At 40.5% G+C, this 18,128-nt stretch overlaps 1 protein-coding gene across 1 annotated transcript in view; it reads right to left on the bottom strand.

Moving 5' to 3' along the window:
• The window catches only part of LOC139757885 (uncharacterized), a 686,077-nt gene that overhangs the window by 38,346 nt on the left and 629,603 nt on the right, over positions 1 to 18,128 (bottom strand). Inside the window, 4 exon segments of the mRNA XM_071678807.1 lie at positions 7,697 to 7,984; positions 8,129 to 11,645; positions 12,524 to 12,645; positions 12,648 to 17,838. Of these exon segments, the coding sequence (XP_071534908.1) occupies positions 7,697 to 7,984; positions 8,129 to 11,645; positions 12,524 to 12,645; positions 12,648 to 17,838 (9,118 nt within the window).

An 18,128-nucleotide genomic window follows, 5' to 3' on the forward strand; every position in this document is an offset into this window, starting at 1 on the left:
ATTTTTTCTCATCTTGGTTACATCCACACACATTTAGACATCCCAATCTGAGCCTTCAAGGAGGATGAGCACTCCCTGCATAACTCCTTCTTTTGTTTCCCCTTTTAGAAAGTTAAAATACATAAAATATATATATTTTTTAATACATATTCACCATTTCCTGCATCAGGAAGGTAGCATTAAGACAGAGAATTGAGCCTTAGAGGGAATATACTCACTTGGCCCCCTTCTCTGTTCCTTCTTTTGGAAAAATTAAAATGCGAGGGTTAGGGTTTCCAGCTCCCCCTCCCCTTTTAGTCACCCTCTATGACACACGGAATATGTGGGAAGTATTCTTTCTCCCCTACTTATGTTTTTATATATAATTCTAGATTGATATGGGTAAAACTGAAAAAGGGTGGAGAGAGATGGGTGATTATTGGTGCTTGTGCACATGGTCATGAAAAGAAAAATTATGAAAGGCAAGTGTTTTGGAAGCAGCTGAGTGAGTGTGTTAGCAGCTTTGATGCACGAGACCAGGTTATAGTGATGGGTGATTTGAATGCAAAGGTGAGTAATGTGGCAGTTGAGGGTATAATTGGTGTACATGGGGTGTTCAGTGTTGTAAATGGAAATGGTGAAGAGCTTGTGGATTTGTGTGCTGAAAAAAGACTGGTGATTGGGAATACCTGGTTTAAAAAGAGATATACATAAGTATACATATGCAAGTAGGAGAGATGGCCAGAGAGTGTTATTGGATTATATGTTAATTGATAGGCATGTGAAAGAGACTTTTGGATGTTAATGTGCTGAGAGGTGCAACTGGAGGAATGTCTGATCATTATCTTTTGGAGGCGAAGGTGAAGATATGTAGAGGTTTTCAGAAAAGAAGAGACAATGTTGGGATGAAGAGAGTGGTGAGCGTAAGTGAACTTGGGAAGGAGACTTGTGTGAGGAAGTCCCAGGAGAGATTGAGCACAGAATGGAAAAAGGTGAAAGCAAATGACATAAGGGGAGTGGGGGGGGAATGGGATGTATTTAGGGAAGCAGTGGTGGCTTGCGCAAAAGATACCTGTGGCATGAGAAAGGTGGGACATAGGCAGATTAGAAAGGGTAGTGAGTGGTGGGATGAAGAAATAAGATTGTTAGTGAAAGAGAAGAGAGAGGCATTTGGACAATTTTTTCAGGGAAATAGTGCAAATGACTGGGAGATGCATAAAAGAAAGAGGCAAGAGGTAATGAGAAAGGTGCAAGAGGTGAAAAAGAGGGCAAATGAGAGTTGGGGTGAGAGAGTATCATTAAATTTTAGGGAGAATAAAAAGATGTTTTGGAAGGAGGTAAATAAAGTGCATAAGACAAGAGAACAAATGGGAACATCAGTGAAGGGGGCTAATGGGGAGGTAATTACAAGTAGTGGTGATGTGAGAAGGAGATGGAGTGAGTATTTTAAAGATTTGTTGAATGTGTTAGATGACAGAGTGGCAGATATAGGGTGGTTTGGTCGAGGTGGTGTGGGAAGTGAGAGGGTCAGGGAGAATGATTTGGTAAACAGAGAGGAGGTACTGCAAGCTTTGCGGAAGATGAAAGCTGGCGGGTTTGGATAGTATTGCTGTGGAATTTATATAAAAAAAAAGGGGGTTACTGTGTTGTTGACTGGTTGGTGAGGATATTCAAAGTATGTATGGTTCATGGTGAAGTGTCTGAAAATTGGCAGAATGCATGTGTAGTGCCATTGTACAAAAGCAAAGGGGATAAAGGTGAGTGTTCACATTACAGAGGTATAAGTTTGTTGAGTATTCCTGGTAAATTATATGGGAGGGTATTGATTGAGAGGGTGAAGGCATGTACAGAGCATCAGATTGGGGAAGAGCAGTGTGGTTTCAGAAGTGGTAGAGGATGTGTGGATCAGGTGTTTGCTTTGAAGAATGTATGTGAGAAATACTTAGAAAAACAGATGGATTTGTATGTAGCATTTATGGATCTGGAGAAGGCATATGATAGAATTGATAGAGATGCTCTGTGGAAGGTATTAAGAGTATATGGTGTGGGAGGTAAGTTGCTAGAAGCAGTGAAAAGTTTTTATCGAGGATGTAAGGCATGTGTACCAGAAGGAAGAGAAGAAAGTGATTGGTTCAGAGTGAATGTCGGTTTGCAGCAGGGGTGCGTGATGTCTCCATGGTTAATTTGTTTGTGGATGGGGTTGTTAGGGAGGTGAATGCAAGAGTTTTGGAAAGAGGGGCAAGTATGCAGTCTGTTGCGGATGAGAGGGCTTGGGAAGTGAGTCAGTTGTTAGCTGATGATACAGCACTGGTGGCTGATTCGGGTGAGAAACTGCAGAAGTTGGTGACTTAGTTTGGTAAAGTGTTTTCAAGAAGAAAGCTGAGAGTAAATGTGAATAAGAGCAAGGTTATTGGGTTCATTAGGGTTGAGGGACAATTAAAGCGGGAGGTAAGTTTGAATGAAGAAAAACTGGAGGAAGTGAAGTGTTTTAGATATCTGGGAGTGAATTTGGCTGCAGATGGAACCATGAAAGCGGAAGTGAGTCATAAAGTGGGAGAGGGGGCGAAGGCTCTGGGAACATTGAAGAATGTGGAAGGCAAGAATGTTATCTCGGAGAGCAAAAATGGGTATGTTTGAAGGAATAGTGGTTCCAACAATGTTATATGGTTGTGAGGCATGAGCTAAAGATAGAGTTGTGCAGAAGAGGGTGGATGTGTTGGAAATGAGATGTTTGAGGACAATATGTGGTGTGCTGTGGTTGATTGAATAAGTAATGAAAGGGTAAGAGAGATATATGGTAATAAAAAGAGAGAGCAGAAGAGGGTGTATTGAAATAGTTTGGTCACAGGGAGAGAAGGAGTGAGGAAATATTGACAAAGAGGATATATGTGTCAGAGGTGGAGGGTGGAGGGAACAGGGAGAGGTGGGAGACCAAACTGGAGTTGGATGGATGGAGTGAAAAAGATTTTGAGCAATCAGAGCCTGAACATACAGGAGGGTGAAAGGCGTGCCAGGAATAGAGTGAATTGGAACAATGTGGTATACTGGGGTCAACGTGCAGTCAATGGATTGAACCAGGGCATGTGAAACGTCTGGGGTAAACCATGGAAAGTTTTGTGGGGCCTGAATGTGGAAAGGGAGCTGTGGTTTTGGTGCATTACACATGACAACTAGAGACTGAGTGTGAGCAAATGTGGCCTTTGTTGTCTTTTCCTAGCCAACCTCGCATGCAAGCGGGGGGGGGGAGGCATTTCATGTGTGGCAGGGTGGCGGCGGGAATGGATGAAGGCAGCATGTACGAATATGTACGTGTATATATGTATAATCTGTGTATGTATACATTGAAATGTATAGGTATGTATATGTGCGTGTTTATGTACATACATGTGTATGTGGGTGGGTTGGGCCATTCTTTCGTTTGTTTCCTTGCGCAACCTCGCTAACGCAGGAGACAGCAACAAAGTATAATAAAAAAAATAAAAATTGATAAATATATTATTCTTACTCATAGAGTATGAGTGAATATTATAATAGTCATAAAATAAGAGCAAAATAATAATATTTCTATCAATATATATTATGTAGAAAACAAGATTCTTGATGATACAAACCTCTTGGTGACACTGTTCACTGTTGGTGGTATAACAAATACACGGCATTATATGGCTAAATTTACTTTTTTATTATTCATTTCCCGTTCTGAAAGAATAGGAATGCTTTCATACAACTTGAAAATTAAGGGGTCATATGGGAGTGGATAGAAAACTAGCAGGTTAAATTGATTTAATGATTTCTGTCTGCTGAAGATACTGGTTGGAAATACCAAATACTGATTACCAACCAGGTCAACAGCATTCAGTTTCAGCAATGAAGCCTCTGCCTGTGTTGTTGGTGATGCTGTCAAAGTTTTCTTTCTCTTAATCTTTGTTGCAGTTTTCACTACAAGTAATGAAGGTACACAAATCTATGGTCACTTTTTTATCTGAATATGCAAAAGTTTCCTTACAAGTGGCATCATCTGGGAAACAAAATTGAAAAAAAAATATTATCCTATGCTGGCTGGCTGTGTTATCAAGGGCACAATTTGTCCAGTGCCTACTTTTACTGTTTTTTCCACAAAACAAATCACTAAAGTATTTTACAACAATAAACTCATTTTAAATATATCACCAGGCCTGTGGCAGAAATTAGTTATTTATTTCTGTGCAGCAATCTCTTACATGCCCTTCCCACACATGTATTAATTTAAAAAACTAGAGAGCTTGTGCTAGGGAGTGGACGTGAGCAAATGAGGCTAGGGAGTGGAATGTGAGAAAATAAGGCTATTTCTTGTATGTTGTCAGTGCTATACTGATGCAGGAAACCACTAACAAGTGTGCAACAAATGGTTACATGGAAATAAATACTTCCTATACATTTTAAGGCTGACTGTCATGCCTACATGTTATCCTTGTATATGAACCATGGTAATTTCTGTGTGTTTTAGAGCAAAGATAGATATCAAGTTGGGTAATTAACACTTTAACTGAATGTGTAAGGAGTAAAAGATCCTGAAATGAAAAACAGGTAACATAAAAACAAAATTATTAGATGAAATACGGCCATTTGTACAATGGAAATGGGTATGTTAAGTGACGGTGCTACGATTACACTCAGATGCAGCAACAATGGGCTCTCCCCAAATGGATGGCTGTATAACATCAAAAACAAACAAATTACCTCCTAAACATGACACAGGGTGAAAAAAATGTCATAACGAATGTTTACAGAAAAATGTAACAGGACACACAAAATCAAGGAAGAAAACAAGAATAACATGAGATACACCGTAGTAAGTAAACCATAAATGGAGTCTACTCTTCACATCTACAGGAGCTTTGAATGGAGAAAACTACATTCTTTGTTCACCATTAATAACCAAAATTAATGATAAAACAATGAGGTCATTTGCATATAAAGAGGCATGAAAATGATATCACCATACAGAGCCACATTGTTTAGAAAAGTTTAAGTAGGGAATGAGCTTTAGGCAATTCCTAAGATATATACATAAGAGCTTCAGATTTATGACAAGGATATTCAACAAGTGGAGAGATAGAGGTGACCAGTGGTTGGTGCAAAGTGATCCTGCATTTAGGTATAAATTGCGAGTTTAAACCACAGGATAATATTATGATAATGCCTTATTTTATTTTTCTATACGATCCCAAAGGAAGTGGAAATTTCACTTCCCTTGCTAAAAAGCCAATTTTTATCAGGAAAAACCAAATATACAATTAATCTATTTTAGACATAAGTAATGGTGCATTTCACACCATTTCAGAACAAAACAAAAGGAAAGAGCTTTGTGCTATTAGATATTAGCCGAGTAACTTTTTGGTTGAGGTTATACGTTAATCCCTGGGCTCAAGAGGCCACCATCCTCAACCATGTTACTCTATATATCTACCCATCTATATTTCTGATGCCCATTCCCTCTGGGAACTCCCATCAAGGGGGTAGCCACGGCAAAAGAGTCTCCACTTATCCCTGTCCTTGCACACCTCCTTCACATACCATACATTCTTCGACGATTTCTCCTTCCGATACTCTTCCAATCTATTTCCCCATGCTACAGGTGGTCTTCTTCTCACACCAAACCCTTTAATTGTAAACTCTCCATCTTGCATTCTTTCTACATCCCCAAACCACCTCACAGTATTATGTTCCACTCTACAATTCATTCCCTGCCATACCTAATCTCATACACACCCTCAATTCTTTTTCCATTCCATCTTATCAGAACATATGCTCCTCTCAAACAGATCATTTACACAGCCTGAATTCTTGACCTTTGTGACTCATTCCATGTCCATGTTTCAGCTGCATAGGTGAGGATCGAGAGGATTATGCTTTCTTTTAACCCTTTCTTCACTTCCATACCTTTACCCTTCATTATTCTATTAGGGGATCCAATGACTCTTCTATCCTGTCCTGCTTTTTCCCTTATCTCTCCTTCCACATCACCAAACTTACATAAGATAGGGCCAAAAATACTTAAATTCTCTAAAGTCTTGCACTCTTTCTCCCCCTTTTCTATGATACAAATTTAGTACACTTTCTTTCACTCTACTGGGTTTGCAAATTCTATACAATCTCTATTACTTGTACTCACATTTCCGTTCAATCACCTATCCTTACACACTTATAAACTTCTGCAACTCCTCTTCACTCTCAGCAAAGAACATTGTATCATCTGCAAACGAGCTTGTCGATAGCCACCATACCTCACTGCCACACTCCATCTCTGCATCCAATTTCCCTACTTTTGCTTTCACCTCTCTTATTACTCCCTCCACATATATGTTAAAAAGCCACAGTGACATCATAGAGCCATGCCTCACACCCACAGGTATACTGAAACTTTCACACACTACTCTCCGGAGATCCACTCTTACACATGTATTTGCTTTTCTATAGAAAGCTTTCACACTATCCAACAGTTGTTCCCCTACCCTAGGTATCCTTAACATGTCCCATAAAGCATTCCACTCGACAGTCATATGCTTTCTCCAGGTCCATAAAAGTTGCACACAGCATCTTACCTTTTGCTAGATACTTTTCCACAGTCACTTCCACCACAAAAATCTGATCCACACATCCCTATCTTTCTAAAACCCTCTTGCTCCTCACTTATTCTGCATTCAGTCACTTCCGTCACTCTATCAGTCAACACTTGCATACACTTTTCCTGGTATACTTAATAGATTTCTTACCCTACAATTGCTACCTACGTCCTTAGCACCTTTTCCTTTGAATAAAGGAACAATAATAGCTTCTACCCAATCCTCAGGCACAACCTTCTGTTTTCATGCTAAATTGCTGATCAAATTCATCCACTCTATCATATTCTCCTTTATTCTTCAGCATTTCAGATGTAATCCCATCTACTCAGGAAGCCTTTCCTACCTTCATCCTTATTACTGCCCTTTTACCTCCCCTCTTGCTACAGGCCCATGCATTTGTATCCGTTTCCTTCCATCCGCCATACCCATTGTACTCATCTTTATTAATACAGCCCTTGCAATATCTGGTTGAAGTAAAATCACAATAGAATCATTGATTACAGAACAGAACAATTTCAAAACAAGAAACACTCCAAATGGTTTCAAGCATATTTCAATTATATGACTCGTCATTCTTAGAAGACAATTGTAGGAGAGAAGTGGATACTGTCTTCGTAGGGGATTAATAGACTTCCTAGCCAAGAGTGCAGCAGTTTTGATGAGACAACTGACTGTCTAACATGTCCTTCAAGGTATAAAGACTGCTTAAATCTGCATTTTTGTATTGTACACAAGTCATTAAGGACTTGTGCTTTTCATGTATTACAATTCAAAATTTAATGTAATTACACAAAGTAAACTGTTTGTTATGAATGTGGTCAGTTAAAAGATACAGGTGTTTGCACTTCTATAATGCAGTTTTTCATCCAATTATGATAATATTTAGTTTCATTAGAAGTTTTAGAGATTACTAAAGTGAACCCTGCTTAACAAAGTATCACGCTTTACCAAGAATTTGTGCTGAGCAAATTATGTTTTCACATACAAGAATTATGAATTAACTAACTCAAAAGAATGTATACTGAAAATGATAAAAAGAAAAAATTACACAAAAATTATGCCTATACATGACTGATATCCATACTTTTCATTAGAGTCTAAGGATAACTCACCAAATTCTGAGACTCTGGATTCGTCTCTATATGCCTGAGGTTCTTGGATAGAAGGTGATAAGGCTTCATGACCAGCTGTTGTGGTTGTGGTTGGAGGTATGGCAGTAGAGTCTGGTGAGAGAGACTGAGTCCTCAACTCTTCTGGTAGAGATGGAGGTTCACCTGCTGGCTCAGCAGGCACTGAGCCCTCCCTGGCAGCAAATACCTCTGTCACTAACTGTTCAGCAAATTTTTGTGCTTTGTGGCGGAATGTTTGAGTCATGTCCTCAAATTGATGACTGACCACTTCTGAAATTTGGAGAAATATTCATTACTAAAAAATCTAACTAAAGTAAAATTTTAGAATCACCTCATAATAAATATCAAAGAAAGTATAAACAAAGATATACGGCATAAATATATTAAAAGTACTTTATCCAAACTGGAACTTACTTTGAGCAGATTTCACATATTTTCTATCAATGCCTCCTTTGGTTTGTAGCTCTGGTTCAGTCTCGGTGTCAGTTGTGACTGTTCCTTGAGGGTGATCAGCTACATCATCCTCCAGATCAAAAGGCTTGAATTCTACCTTAGGGAACCTTGGGATAGAATATTCCTCTAAGGACTCCCTTCTCTCCCTTCTTGGCAAATCCGAGAGCTCCATAACTGGACGAGGGGGTCCCTCAAAGTGAGGTGGCTGGTCAAATTTGGAAGGGGGAGAAGGATCTCTTCCTAAAGACTCACTTTGCTGCTTCCCATGTTCTCCAGTGGGGGGAGCAACTCGCCGATAAACATGTTCTTCGCTCTCACTATCTGGAGGAACCCATTTGGGAGCAATTGGTGTTTCATAATCACTTTCATAATCACTACCTCTGAATTCTCCTTTCAAAAACTTCTTTGGCTGAGGTGGAGGAGGACCTCGTTGTCGTTTTGGTCTACTAGGATCTGGTTCATATGGGAATGGTTCCAAATGTGGAAAGGGCTTACTCTGGCTAGGTTCTGTATCTGTTCTGTCATGATCAGATTCAGAAACAAAGTCATAAATATCAGTAATATCAATGTCAATCTGAAAACCTTTTTTAGCTTCTGTCTTTTTCTTAATCATTCTGATATGAGCATCTTCTTTCTCTTCTGAAGGCAGTACCTTCACCTGAACATAACCAATCTCAGGTTCAGGCCCAGGTTCCGGTAAAGGTGGAGTCGGTATTTTGGGCATTTCTGGTGCTGGTTCCTTAGGTTTCAGTACAGGTGCTTTAGGAATTACCTTTGCAACCTTAGCTAAAGGCTGTTCTTTAACTTTTGGTATGATAATCTCAGGAGAAGTTTCTTTTACAATCAAAATAGGTTTGTCTACAGGATCAATTGTGGGACGCAAAGGTCCTCCTGACTGAGGAGGAACCTCAAATTTTGTAGGCGGTGTGGGAGTACGTTCCTTACTCTTGGAAAGGTGCCTGTCTGTAATTTTGGGTGGTCTAACCGGAGTATATTCTGGATCCTCTACATCACTGTCAGCTGGCTTCCATTTGGGTCGAACTTTACCCTCATAGTCACTGTCATAGTCACTTTCCCGGAACTCTCCCTTAACAAACTTTTTAGGTTTTGGAGGTGGTGGGCCTCTGTCCCGTTTAGGTCTGCCTTTATCCGGTTCAAATGGGAATGGTTCAAGGTCTGGGAATTTTTCAGTTTCCACAACTTGCTGTTCTGATTCTACTGATGGTGGGGACCATGCTGGTACTTGTTCATACTCTGTGACAACTGTCTTTTTAGTTTCCATTTTCTCTTTCTTCATCTTCAGCTCTTCTTCCATTTTCAGATTTGTAATAGTCCTTTCAGTTCTTTCAGTTATCTTTTTGTAGGGCTTCTCCTCATAAGTTTCAACCTCTCTCACAGGGGGTGCTATTACTCTTGATCTGAGATCAACTTTATCCACAACATACTGAGTTTCCTGCACAATAATACCTTCCTCTGGGGTAGGACCTGGTGAGGGAAGAGGAGGAGAGTACGGCCTTTCGTCTGGTTTTACCAATTTTTTAGGTGCTTTCACTGTTATTTTCTTTGGTGGTTCCCTTTTCTTTGGAGATTCTTTAGAAATAATAACTTCAAGACTTCGTTCTCTCTGGGGGATTGGTTCAGGAGGTTCAATATTTGGTCGCCATGGTTCCCGAGTTTCTGGTGGAGTATCAAAAACAGTAGGGGGAGTCGGAGTTCGTTCTCTACTCTTTGAGTGTGTTCTGTCAACTGGAAGGGTTGGCTTCACTTTCTTGTAACTTGGATCTTCCGCATCACTTTCAACAGGCTGCCATTTTGGTTTGATGCGACCTTCAAAATCACTTTCATAATCACTCTCACTAAATTCACCTTTGTGGAACTTTTTAGGTTTGGTTGGTGGAGTACCTTTATCTTTCTTTGGTTTTGCTGGCTCAGGAGAAAAAGGGAAAGGCTCTAAAGGTGGAAGAGGTTTCTGTTTATGCTCTTCCTTTTGCAGTGGTCTTGATTCATGGGTTTTTGCTTGTTTTCTGTCAGTTGTTGTTGTTGTAGCAGTTCTGGCATCAGTGAACTTTATAACACGTGTAGTCTGTTGCATGGATACGAATCGCTGGTGATGTTTACTAGAGTCTGCTATTTTTGTAATTTTTGTTGACTCAACTCCAACAGCATTAGAAAATGGTGATGGCTGAGATTGTGGCGGCGCATAATCTTCAACAGGTGGTGATCCAGGCTTTAAGACTGGTGAGGGGGATCGTTTTGGAGGAGGCTCTTTTTTCTGTGGCTGTGACTGGAAAATCTTTGGCTCCTTTGGAACTATAGTTGGTGGTTTTGGGGTACTTATAATCTCAACTTTCTCTGGAATTATGATTTCTGGTGAAATTTCTCTCTCAGGTTCAGTTTCAGATTCAGGAAATTCAATCTTTGGCCTAGGAGGTCCTTCAAACTGAGGAGGTTCATCAAAGGCAGTAGGAGGAGTTGGTGTTCTCACATGAGGCTGAGATACTTTACAGGAACCAACTGGTGCCTTAATTTGTCCATAAGAGTGAACCTCAGAATCACTGTCAGCAGGTTTCCATTTAGGTTGTATCTGACCCTCATAATCACTCTCATAATCACTCTCAATGAATTCACCCTTTACAAACTTCACTGGCTGAGGTGGTGGTGCTCCTCTTGGCTTTTTGGGTTTCTCTGGTTCAGCTTTAAATGGGAATGGTTTAAGATCAAGTTCTTCTTTCTCCTTTTCATGTTTAGTTACAGCCTGCTTTACCAGTCCTGTTGATTTAAGAGGCTCAATTTCTGGAACTCTTGCTTGTGAGGTGACTTTTGGCTCTCTGGAAAGTTTTTCATGCTCAGGTTTTTTACATGGTTTAACTGTAGCTTCTGAAGCTGGATGAAGAGTCTTAATTACTTTTTCTTCTGTTTTAGATTTTCCAGTTGTCTTTGTTTGCACAGTTGTTCTTTTTATGGCTCTCTCATCCTCACTCGCTCTGAGTACGGTCTTTGACTTTTCACCTGTTATGTCTTGAACAGCTTGTTTAGTAGTTTCTTCTGGTAGTTTAACAGGTTTTGTAGCCTGCTGTGGTTTCTGAACTGTTGGTTCTTCAACAGCTTTCCTGCCTATTTTCTGCTCAACTTTAACTACCTGCTTTTTGGATGGCTGTGGAGACACATCTACACTTGTGCTTTCAAAGACTTCAACCTTCTTGTCTGACATGACTTCTACATGTGTTTCACTCTTGAACTCAACCTTTTTTTGAGTTCTAGTTGTATCAGTGGATACATCACTCTCATCCTTCATAGCATAATATGTATCCTCTGAGAAAGGTCCTGATGTACCTGGTTTACCCTGTGTGTCTCTTCTGTATTCCTCAAATTTTGGTCTCTTTTTTTCTTTCTGTGGAGGGGGTGCTGATGATGTCGTCTTGGGGCCTTCACTCCCTCGCCTTTCTTCATGGATCTCCTCAGACCTACTAGTAAACATCTGCAAAGAAAGAGGCATCCATAACTGAAATATGGATTTATACATCATTTTAGTCATAAGATTCTGGCCTTTAGGACCTTGGAGTAAAATTCAGGTTTTGAGAATTTTAGGTTTCAAACTCTTTAGTAGAATAAGTACTTGTTATTCATCTGGTCAACACTTGCTCAAGATCATTACAACTAATTTAGTACAGAAAATTTCATCAATCCAAAGACTGTATCATATTCCAGGTAAGTTGTCAAGGCCATTCATTACAAGAACGAACATTCACCTATACAAAGCATGTATGACTTCTCGGTCGTACTTACAGGGATGAAATCTGATAGCACGCTTCATAGTCTGATCAAAACATACCAGGTAGAGAGCACAAATGGGCAAAATGGAAAAAAGGGACAAAAGTAAAAATACCCAACGAGCACTACAGAAATACCCATATAAAACAAAAATATATAATAGTTGCATATTGTTTTTAGTGAATTAATTGGTTATGGTTGGAATTAAACACCCTATGTGGAAGAAATCACACTTTATCTTTTACATGGAAAAACCAAACTTACTTAAAATCTCACGTTTTGCATCAATTGCAGTTTAGCAGGGAAATGACCATAGTTTTTTAACCTGTCCAGAGAGAAAATTGCATTAGAACAGAATACTGGGTGTGAGGCGCATTGTATGTCCATTATGCAGGTTCTAAGACATCATGCACAAGTGCATGCAAGCTATTATGAACAAGAAAACAGTTAGAAACAAAAAGGCTAAGAGATTTGAACCTGGGTTAAACATTAGTGATATCAATATCTAACACGGCTAATAACGAAAGAGACTACACTATTACCTAGAGGCGCTGAAGGGCACCAATGGAACTATTATTCACGAACCTGGGAAGATTTACTTTCTGACGACTTGAATGAACTGGAGCATTGCGAGGTCTGGCCTACTGAAGAGGCTGGGGTGAAGGGGAAGGGAAAGGAACCTGAGGGGAAGTTGCTTTCAGGGGCTGCCCACCACTTGCAGAGAAGCCAAAGTCAGAGGGAAATGATGGAGGTTCTACATGACCAGACTCAGAGCTCATGAAACTTTTGCTCTCAGTCTTGGAAAATGATGACATAAATGTTTCACTCTTAGAAAATGAAGAAGTTGATGCAAAGCTAGATGAATTCATAGACTGTGCAGTTTTAGCACTGCGGCGAGGCAGCGTTCCTTCAGTATCAGCTGCATAACCACTTTCTTCTAATTCTTGAGCACTCATCACTGGAGTATCTATTTTCTTTTTAGACTTTGGAGAGGAGGGCTTTGTTTTTGTGTTACTTGAAGTCTTACCTACACCATCTTCTGGAACAACAGGGATAATTCTAACTGTCATTTCACTTGCTGGAGGGGTTGGAACAGTAGTTGGAGTTGGAGCAGGTGCTTGGATAGGTGCAACTCCTGTGGGTGATGTTAGTCTAACACTAGGAGAAATTGGACCACTGCGCACTGGTGAAGGAGATTGCCCTCTAATGTAGGAAAGACCTGGAGTTCGTGAAAATGCTGTTGCACCTTGTGGCCTAGGTGGTGGACCACTGCCCTCAAATATTTTTCTCATGCCCAGCACTCCTCTCTCTTGTTTCTCCGTAATTTGAACTACAGTCTCTGCATGCAGATCCTGAATCCCTGTACTTTCAGTTACCCTTGGTGCTGATGACTTATCTGTAATCAATGGTGCTGGTTTCTTTGTTGGTTCTGGTGCTTTAGAAGGTGCTGGTTTTGAAGTCAAAGGTCCCACTTTGGGAGCAACATCAGGTTTTGGTTTGGGTGGAGTGAAAGTTGCTGCCTTAGAAGTAACTGCTGATGTTAAAACTGTGGTTTTTTGCGTTACAGGTTTATTTGCTGGTGTTATTTGTGAAACTAGAGATTTTGCAGAATGGACTGTCTGTTTACTTTGACTTATTGCAGGACGTGGAACTGGTGTAGACTCTCTTGAAGTTTGGATATCTGAATCAATATCTGAGATATGAAAACTTAATGGCAAAAGTTTGGTTTCAAAAGGAGGAGCACCAAATGTGGAAGGTGGAGGGGGAGATGGTTGTTTTGGTTTCTTTGTTCTTCCCCTTTTCATTTTAATATTCAGTGGTCTATAACCTGTTGCTTCACTGTCACTCAAGTATAGTCTGGAAAAAGAACTTGATTTTGAATCATAATCACTTTCATATTCACTCTCAGTAAATGAACCGGGTACAAATTTTGTAGGCATAGATGGTGCCTCTCCTCTTGGTTTTTTCTCCCTCTCTGGTTCAACTTTAAATGGGAATGGTTCTAGAGGAGGAAGCTGTATTATTGGAGATACTACAGAACTCTCTCTGGGGGGAGCTGGTGTTTTAACAATGATTTCTTTCTTTTGCTGAATGTTTTGGACTTCCTGAACAGATGGTGGAGCTGGAGTTTGGATGGGCTTTTTGGGCCTTATTGTTGGATATTTTTCAGAAACTGGTTTAAAAGAAAGTTTTGCATCCTGTTTAGGTGCTTTTATTTCAACCTGTTTCTTTACAGATGTTTGAGACTTCTTTTGTGACATTTCTAATGTCTCTTGTTTAGAAGAAATGGAACTTGATTCAAGAACTGTACTGGAAGTGACTGTTTGCACTTGAGGAGCTGCCTGTGGCCATGACATTCTTTTTTCTTGAAGTGTTATATTGCTTGACCAATATATAGCAGGTGGAGCTTCATGTGGCCTCACAGGAAGAACTATGGCCTCTGAAACTTGAGGTCGCTCTGCAGACTGAGAGCGTGTCTGTAGTGAAGTAACAGAATTATATTCTTCATCTTGTGCATTTGGAGGCCACACAAAAGCTTTTTTACCACCCCGAAGGGATCTTGTAACTGACTGAGACTGAGGCTCAGGTTGTACTGGTCTGAAGGTAGGTTTTTGTACTTCTTTTTCAACTTTAGCCTTTATTACTGATACTGTTTTCACATCAGACATAATGGTAGGTTTTGAGTCCACTGTAAATTTAGGAACTGTCATGTCAAATGGTGGTGGCGGAGCAGAGGATGATTCTTTCTGGTCATGTTTTGCTGTTGGTGCTTGCACAGACCTGAACCCAGCCACAACAGAGGACTCAGCCAATGGTTCTGTGACTGACATACTAACAGTCTCTGGTTCTGTGATATACTCAGGTGCAGGTTCTGGTTGAAGTTCAAATATGTGTACTGGTTCTGGTTCTGCTGTCTGCACATGTGTAGGTTCTGACTGAACATCACAAACAGGAGCTGGTCTTTGTTCTTCATTATACGCAGGCATAGGTTTTGGTTGTATATCACTCTCACATACAAGTTCTGGTTGAAAGACATACTCAGGTGCAGGCTCTGGTTGAAGGACATACTCAGGTGCAGGTTCTGGGACTAAAACAGGAGTAGGTTCAGGGACATCAACAGAGACAGGTATAGGAGTATGATGTAGCTGCTTCATGGTTTTTGTTTCCTTTGTCTGATAACTTACAGAAGTTATCTGTTTCTTAGTTTCTGAGAATGAAGATACTGTAGCTGTCTGCTTCAGCAAATCTTCTGATTGCAGGGGCTGCTGAACAACAGAAACACTATCACTTTTTACTGAATGTGTCAACTGAGGTTGTGGCTGTGGTGGCCATGATTTAGGCAACTTTCCTGGAGGCATGAAAGTCTCGGTATCATTGTCCATCACCTGTTTCTGTACTGAAGTTGACAGCATTCTCTCATGAGCCACTTTTGCTGATGAAGATGCTATGGGCTGTTTTGATTTTTCTGGAGCTTTCTTTACTATATCTTGCTCTGCACTTGCACCTGCAGAAGCCAAAAACTTTTCAACAATCTTAGCCTTTTTCTTTGGTGTGACAACTTTTGGTTTTTCTTTCACAACCTCCTCCTTTTTAAGGATCTCAGGTCTCATTCCACCTTCAAAAACTGGTGGAGTATCAAAAACAGATGGTGGTATAGGGTCACGGCCAACTGAAACTGGACGTGGTGCTGGTCCTGGCACTTCAAACTTTATTTTCTTAAGTCTGATTCGTTGTTCAGGTTCCATGTCACTCTCATATTCACTGTCAGTAAAGGTTCCTGGAATGAATTTACTGGGAAGAGGTGGGGGCAAACTTCGTGGCCGCTCTCTCCTTGGCCTTTCCTCTACAGTGAAAGGAAATGGTTCAAGGTCAGGGAATTTCTCCGTTTTAAAATCTGTAAACAGTTTGTCTTCGATACTTGCAGATATTTCTCTTGCTGGAGCAGGCACATCACGAACTGGGGTGGAAGGCTGCTTAGGACTTGGAAACATTCGAATTCCACCTGGCACCTCATCAGGGGACATGGGAACTATGGTCTCTTCTAATCTTCTTGCAAGCTGAATAACAGACTCGCGTTTCTTTTTTGGTTTCTTCTGTTCTTTTACTTCATCACGCTCTGGAGGTTTTGGTGGTTTTATCGTTTCTTCAATACTTGCTTGCTCATTAACTTTGGATTCTGGCATTATAAGGGGCTGTGGTCTTTTTGACTGTGTCACTGTTCTGTCAAGTACTGGAGTAAATACCTTTGTCTGCACATCTGATGATGAGACAAACGTTTGCATTTTACTACTTATCGAAGAGAAAGAAGACACATGAGAGGATTCTTTCTTTGAGCCATCCTCAGTATGCTTCATGTTCTCAAACTGAATCTCCTCAGGTTTAGGTGACCATGGCTGTTGCGACACACTTTTCTCAGACTCAGAGATGATTTCCTTGTGAATTTCAGGGGGTGATACGCTGGAGTCAGGCTCTAGGCTAGGTTTTTCAGGCACTGGTAAAGGAGATGGCATAATTTCAATTATTTCTTCCCTTTCTGGGACAAAGTACTCTATTGGACCATTCTCAGGTGAATGCTTCAGATCTTCTGGTTCAATATCTTCTCTCTGTGAAGCTGAAGTCTCCACAATGGATTCAGGAATAACAGGCTCTGACATAACATTGGGGTGAGGAATCACTGGTTCAGAAACAGCAGGAGGAGTAGGCTGAAGTACAAGGTGTGGAGCAACAGATTTAGAGTCAAGAGTTTGAGTTGTAACTTCAGTGGTAACCTTCACAGGCTGTTCAGGAGGTGGACTTGATATTCCAGTTGTGTAAACCTTAGTCTGAACTGTTGAATAACTGCTTTTAGATATGGACTTCTTTGACTCATAAATGCTTGTTTCAACTGAACTACTCTCCGTTCTTACTTCTCTTTTTGGGATGGGCTCATTATCATAAGGTGTAAACTCTTGATCCCATTGCTCTGTTCTTGAGGCTTGTGCTGGAAGTGTGGGTGATTCTGGGGCTGGAATTCTGGTTGGTTCAGGAACTAGAACTGTGCATGGCTCAGGAGATGATACAGGTTCAGGTACTACCTCTGGAACAGGAGACAAAATCGTATGTGGTTCTGAAACAGGAGTAGGTATTCTTTTATATTCTTTTACTTTCTCTCCTTCAGCTTTCAATTGTTCAATTACTTTCACTTCTCTAGCCATCTCTGGTTCATGAAGATATACACTTTCCAAATATGGTTCTGGCATATAAACAGGTTCAGGTGATTGTACAATTTGAAGCTCATATTCTGGCTCTGGAACTAGTGCCTGCTCTGAAGGTGGCATGTAACTTGTGTCAGGCTGCTCTTCAGGTGTTATTTCATATTGTGACTCTGGTTTGTCTACTAGTGTTTGTTCTGGATGGGTCATATATACATATTCAGGCTCTGGTTCTGGTTGAAGTTCAATATCTAGCACTTCTGGAAGCTTTGGAGGCAGTTGTGGTTTTGATGGCTGCTTTGGAAGCACATTCTGACTTACATGAGATGCCTGCATTTCTTCAGAGGCTGAAAATGATGAAATGATGGAAGACACATTGCAAGATGTTATCTCTACGCTTGTGTCAATTTTCGGAATGCGATCTGCTTGATCATCAGAAGGTGGTGGTGGCCACATCATTTTTAATTTACCTGGGGGTCGTCTAACCTCCACTTCCTCTTCACTCATAGGCTCTGGTGGGGGGGCTTGTGGTGTGCTGGGAGTTGTTGGAAGGGCTTCAGTGGTATTGGGAGATACATAAGTAGGCTTAGGAAGAGAAGCCTTAAGGACTTTTACTGGGGAAGAAGAGGGTGGTGTCTCTACTGCAACTTCCTCTATAGCACGTTTTATAGTTTTCACATGCCCTTCTTCGACAGATTCGATATTCCTCTGTACAGCAAGATGAGAAAGGAAAGAATACAGTTTTCCACCACCAAAAGAGAAATCAGAAACATAAGATACGTAACAAAATGTAGAGTAAGAGGACAAACATTTTTTGTCAGTCCCACACCAAACTGTTTAGAAACACAACAAACAGTTTGTAAACATAATTCATTACAGATAAAGAGTTTTTCCAACTGGAAAAACAAAGGTGTGAGACTGACAATGGACATTTATGTAAAAATCTGAAACCTGACTAAAAATGCAATAAGGAATGGGTATCTCACCAGAAAAGACCG

Source organism: Panulirus ornatus, chromosome 28, assembly GCF_036320965.1.
Source record: "Panulirus ornatus isolate Po-2019 chromosome 28, ASM3632096v1, whole genome shotgun sequence".
NCBI lineage: Eukaryota > Metazoa > Arthropoda > Malacostraca > Decapoda > Palinuridae > Panulirus > Panulirus ornatus.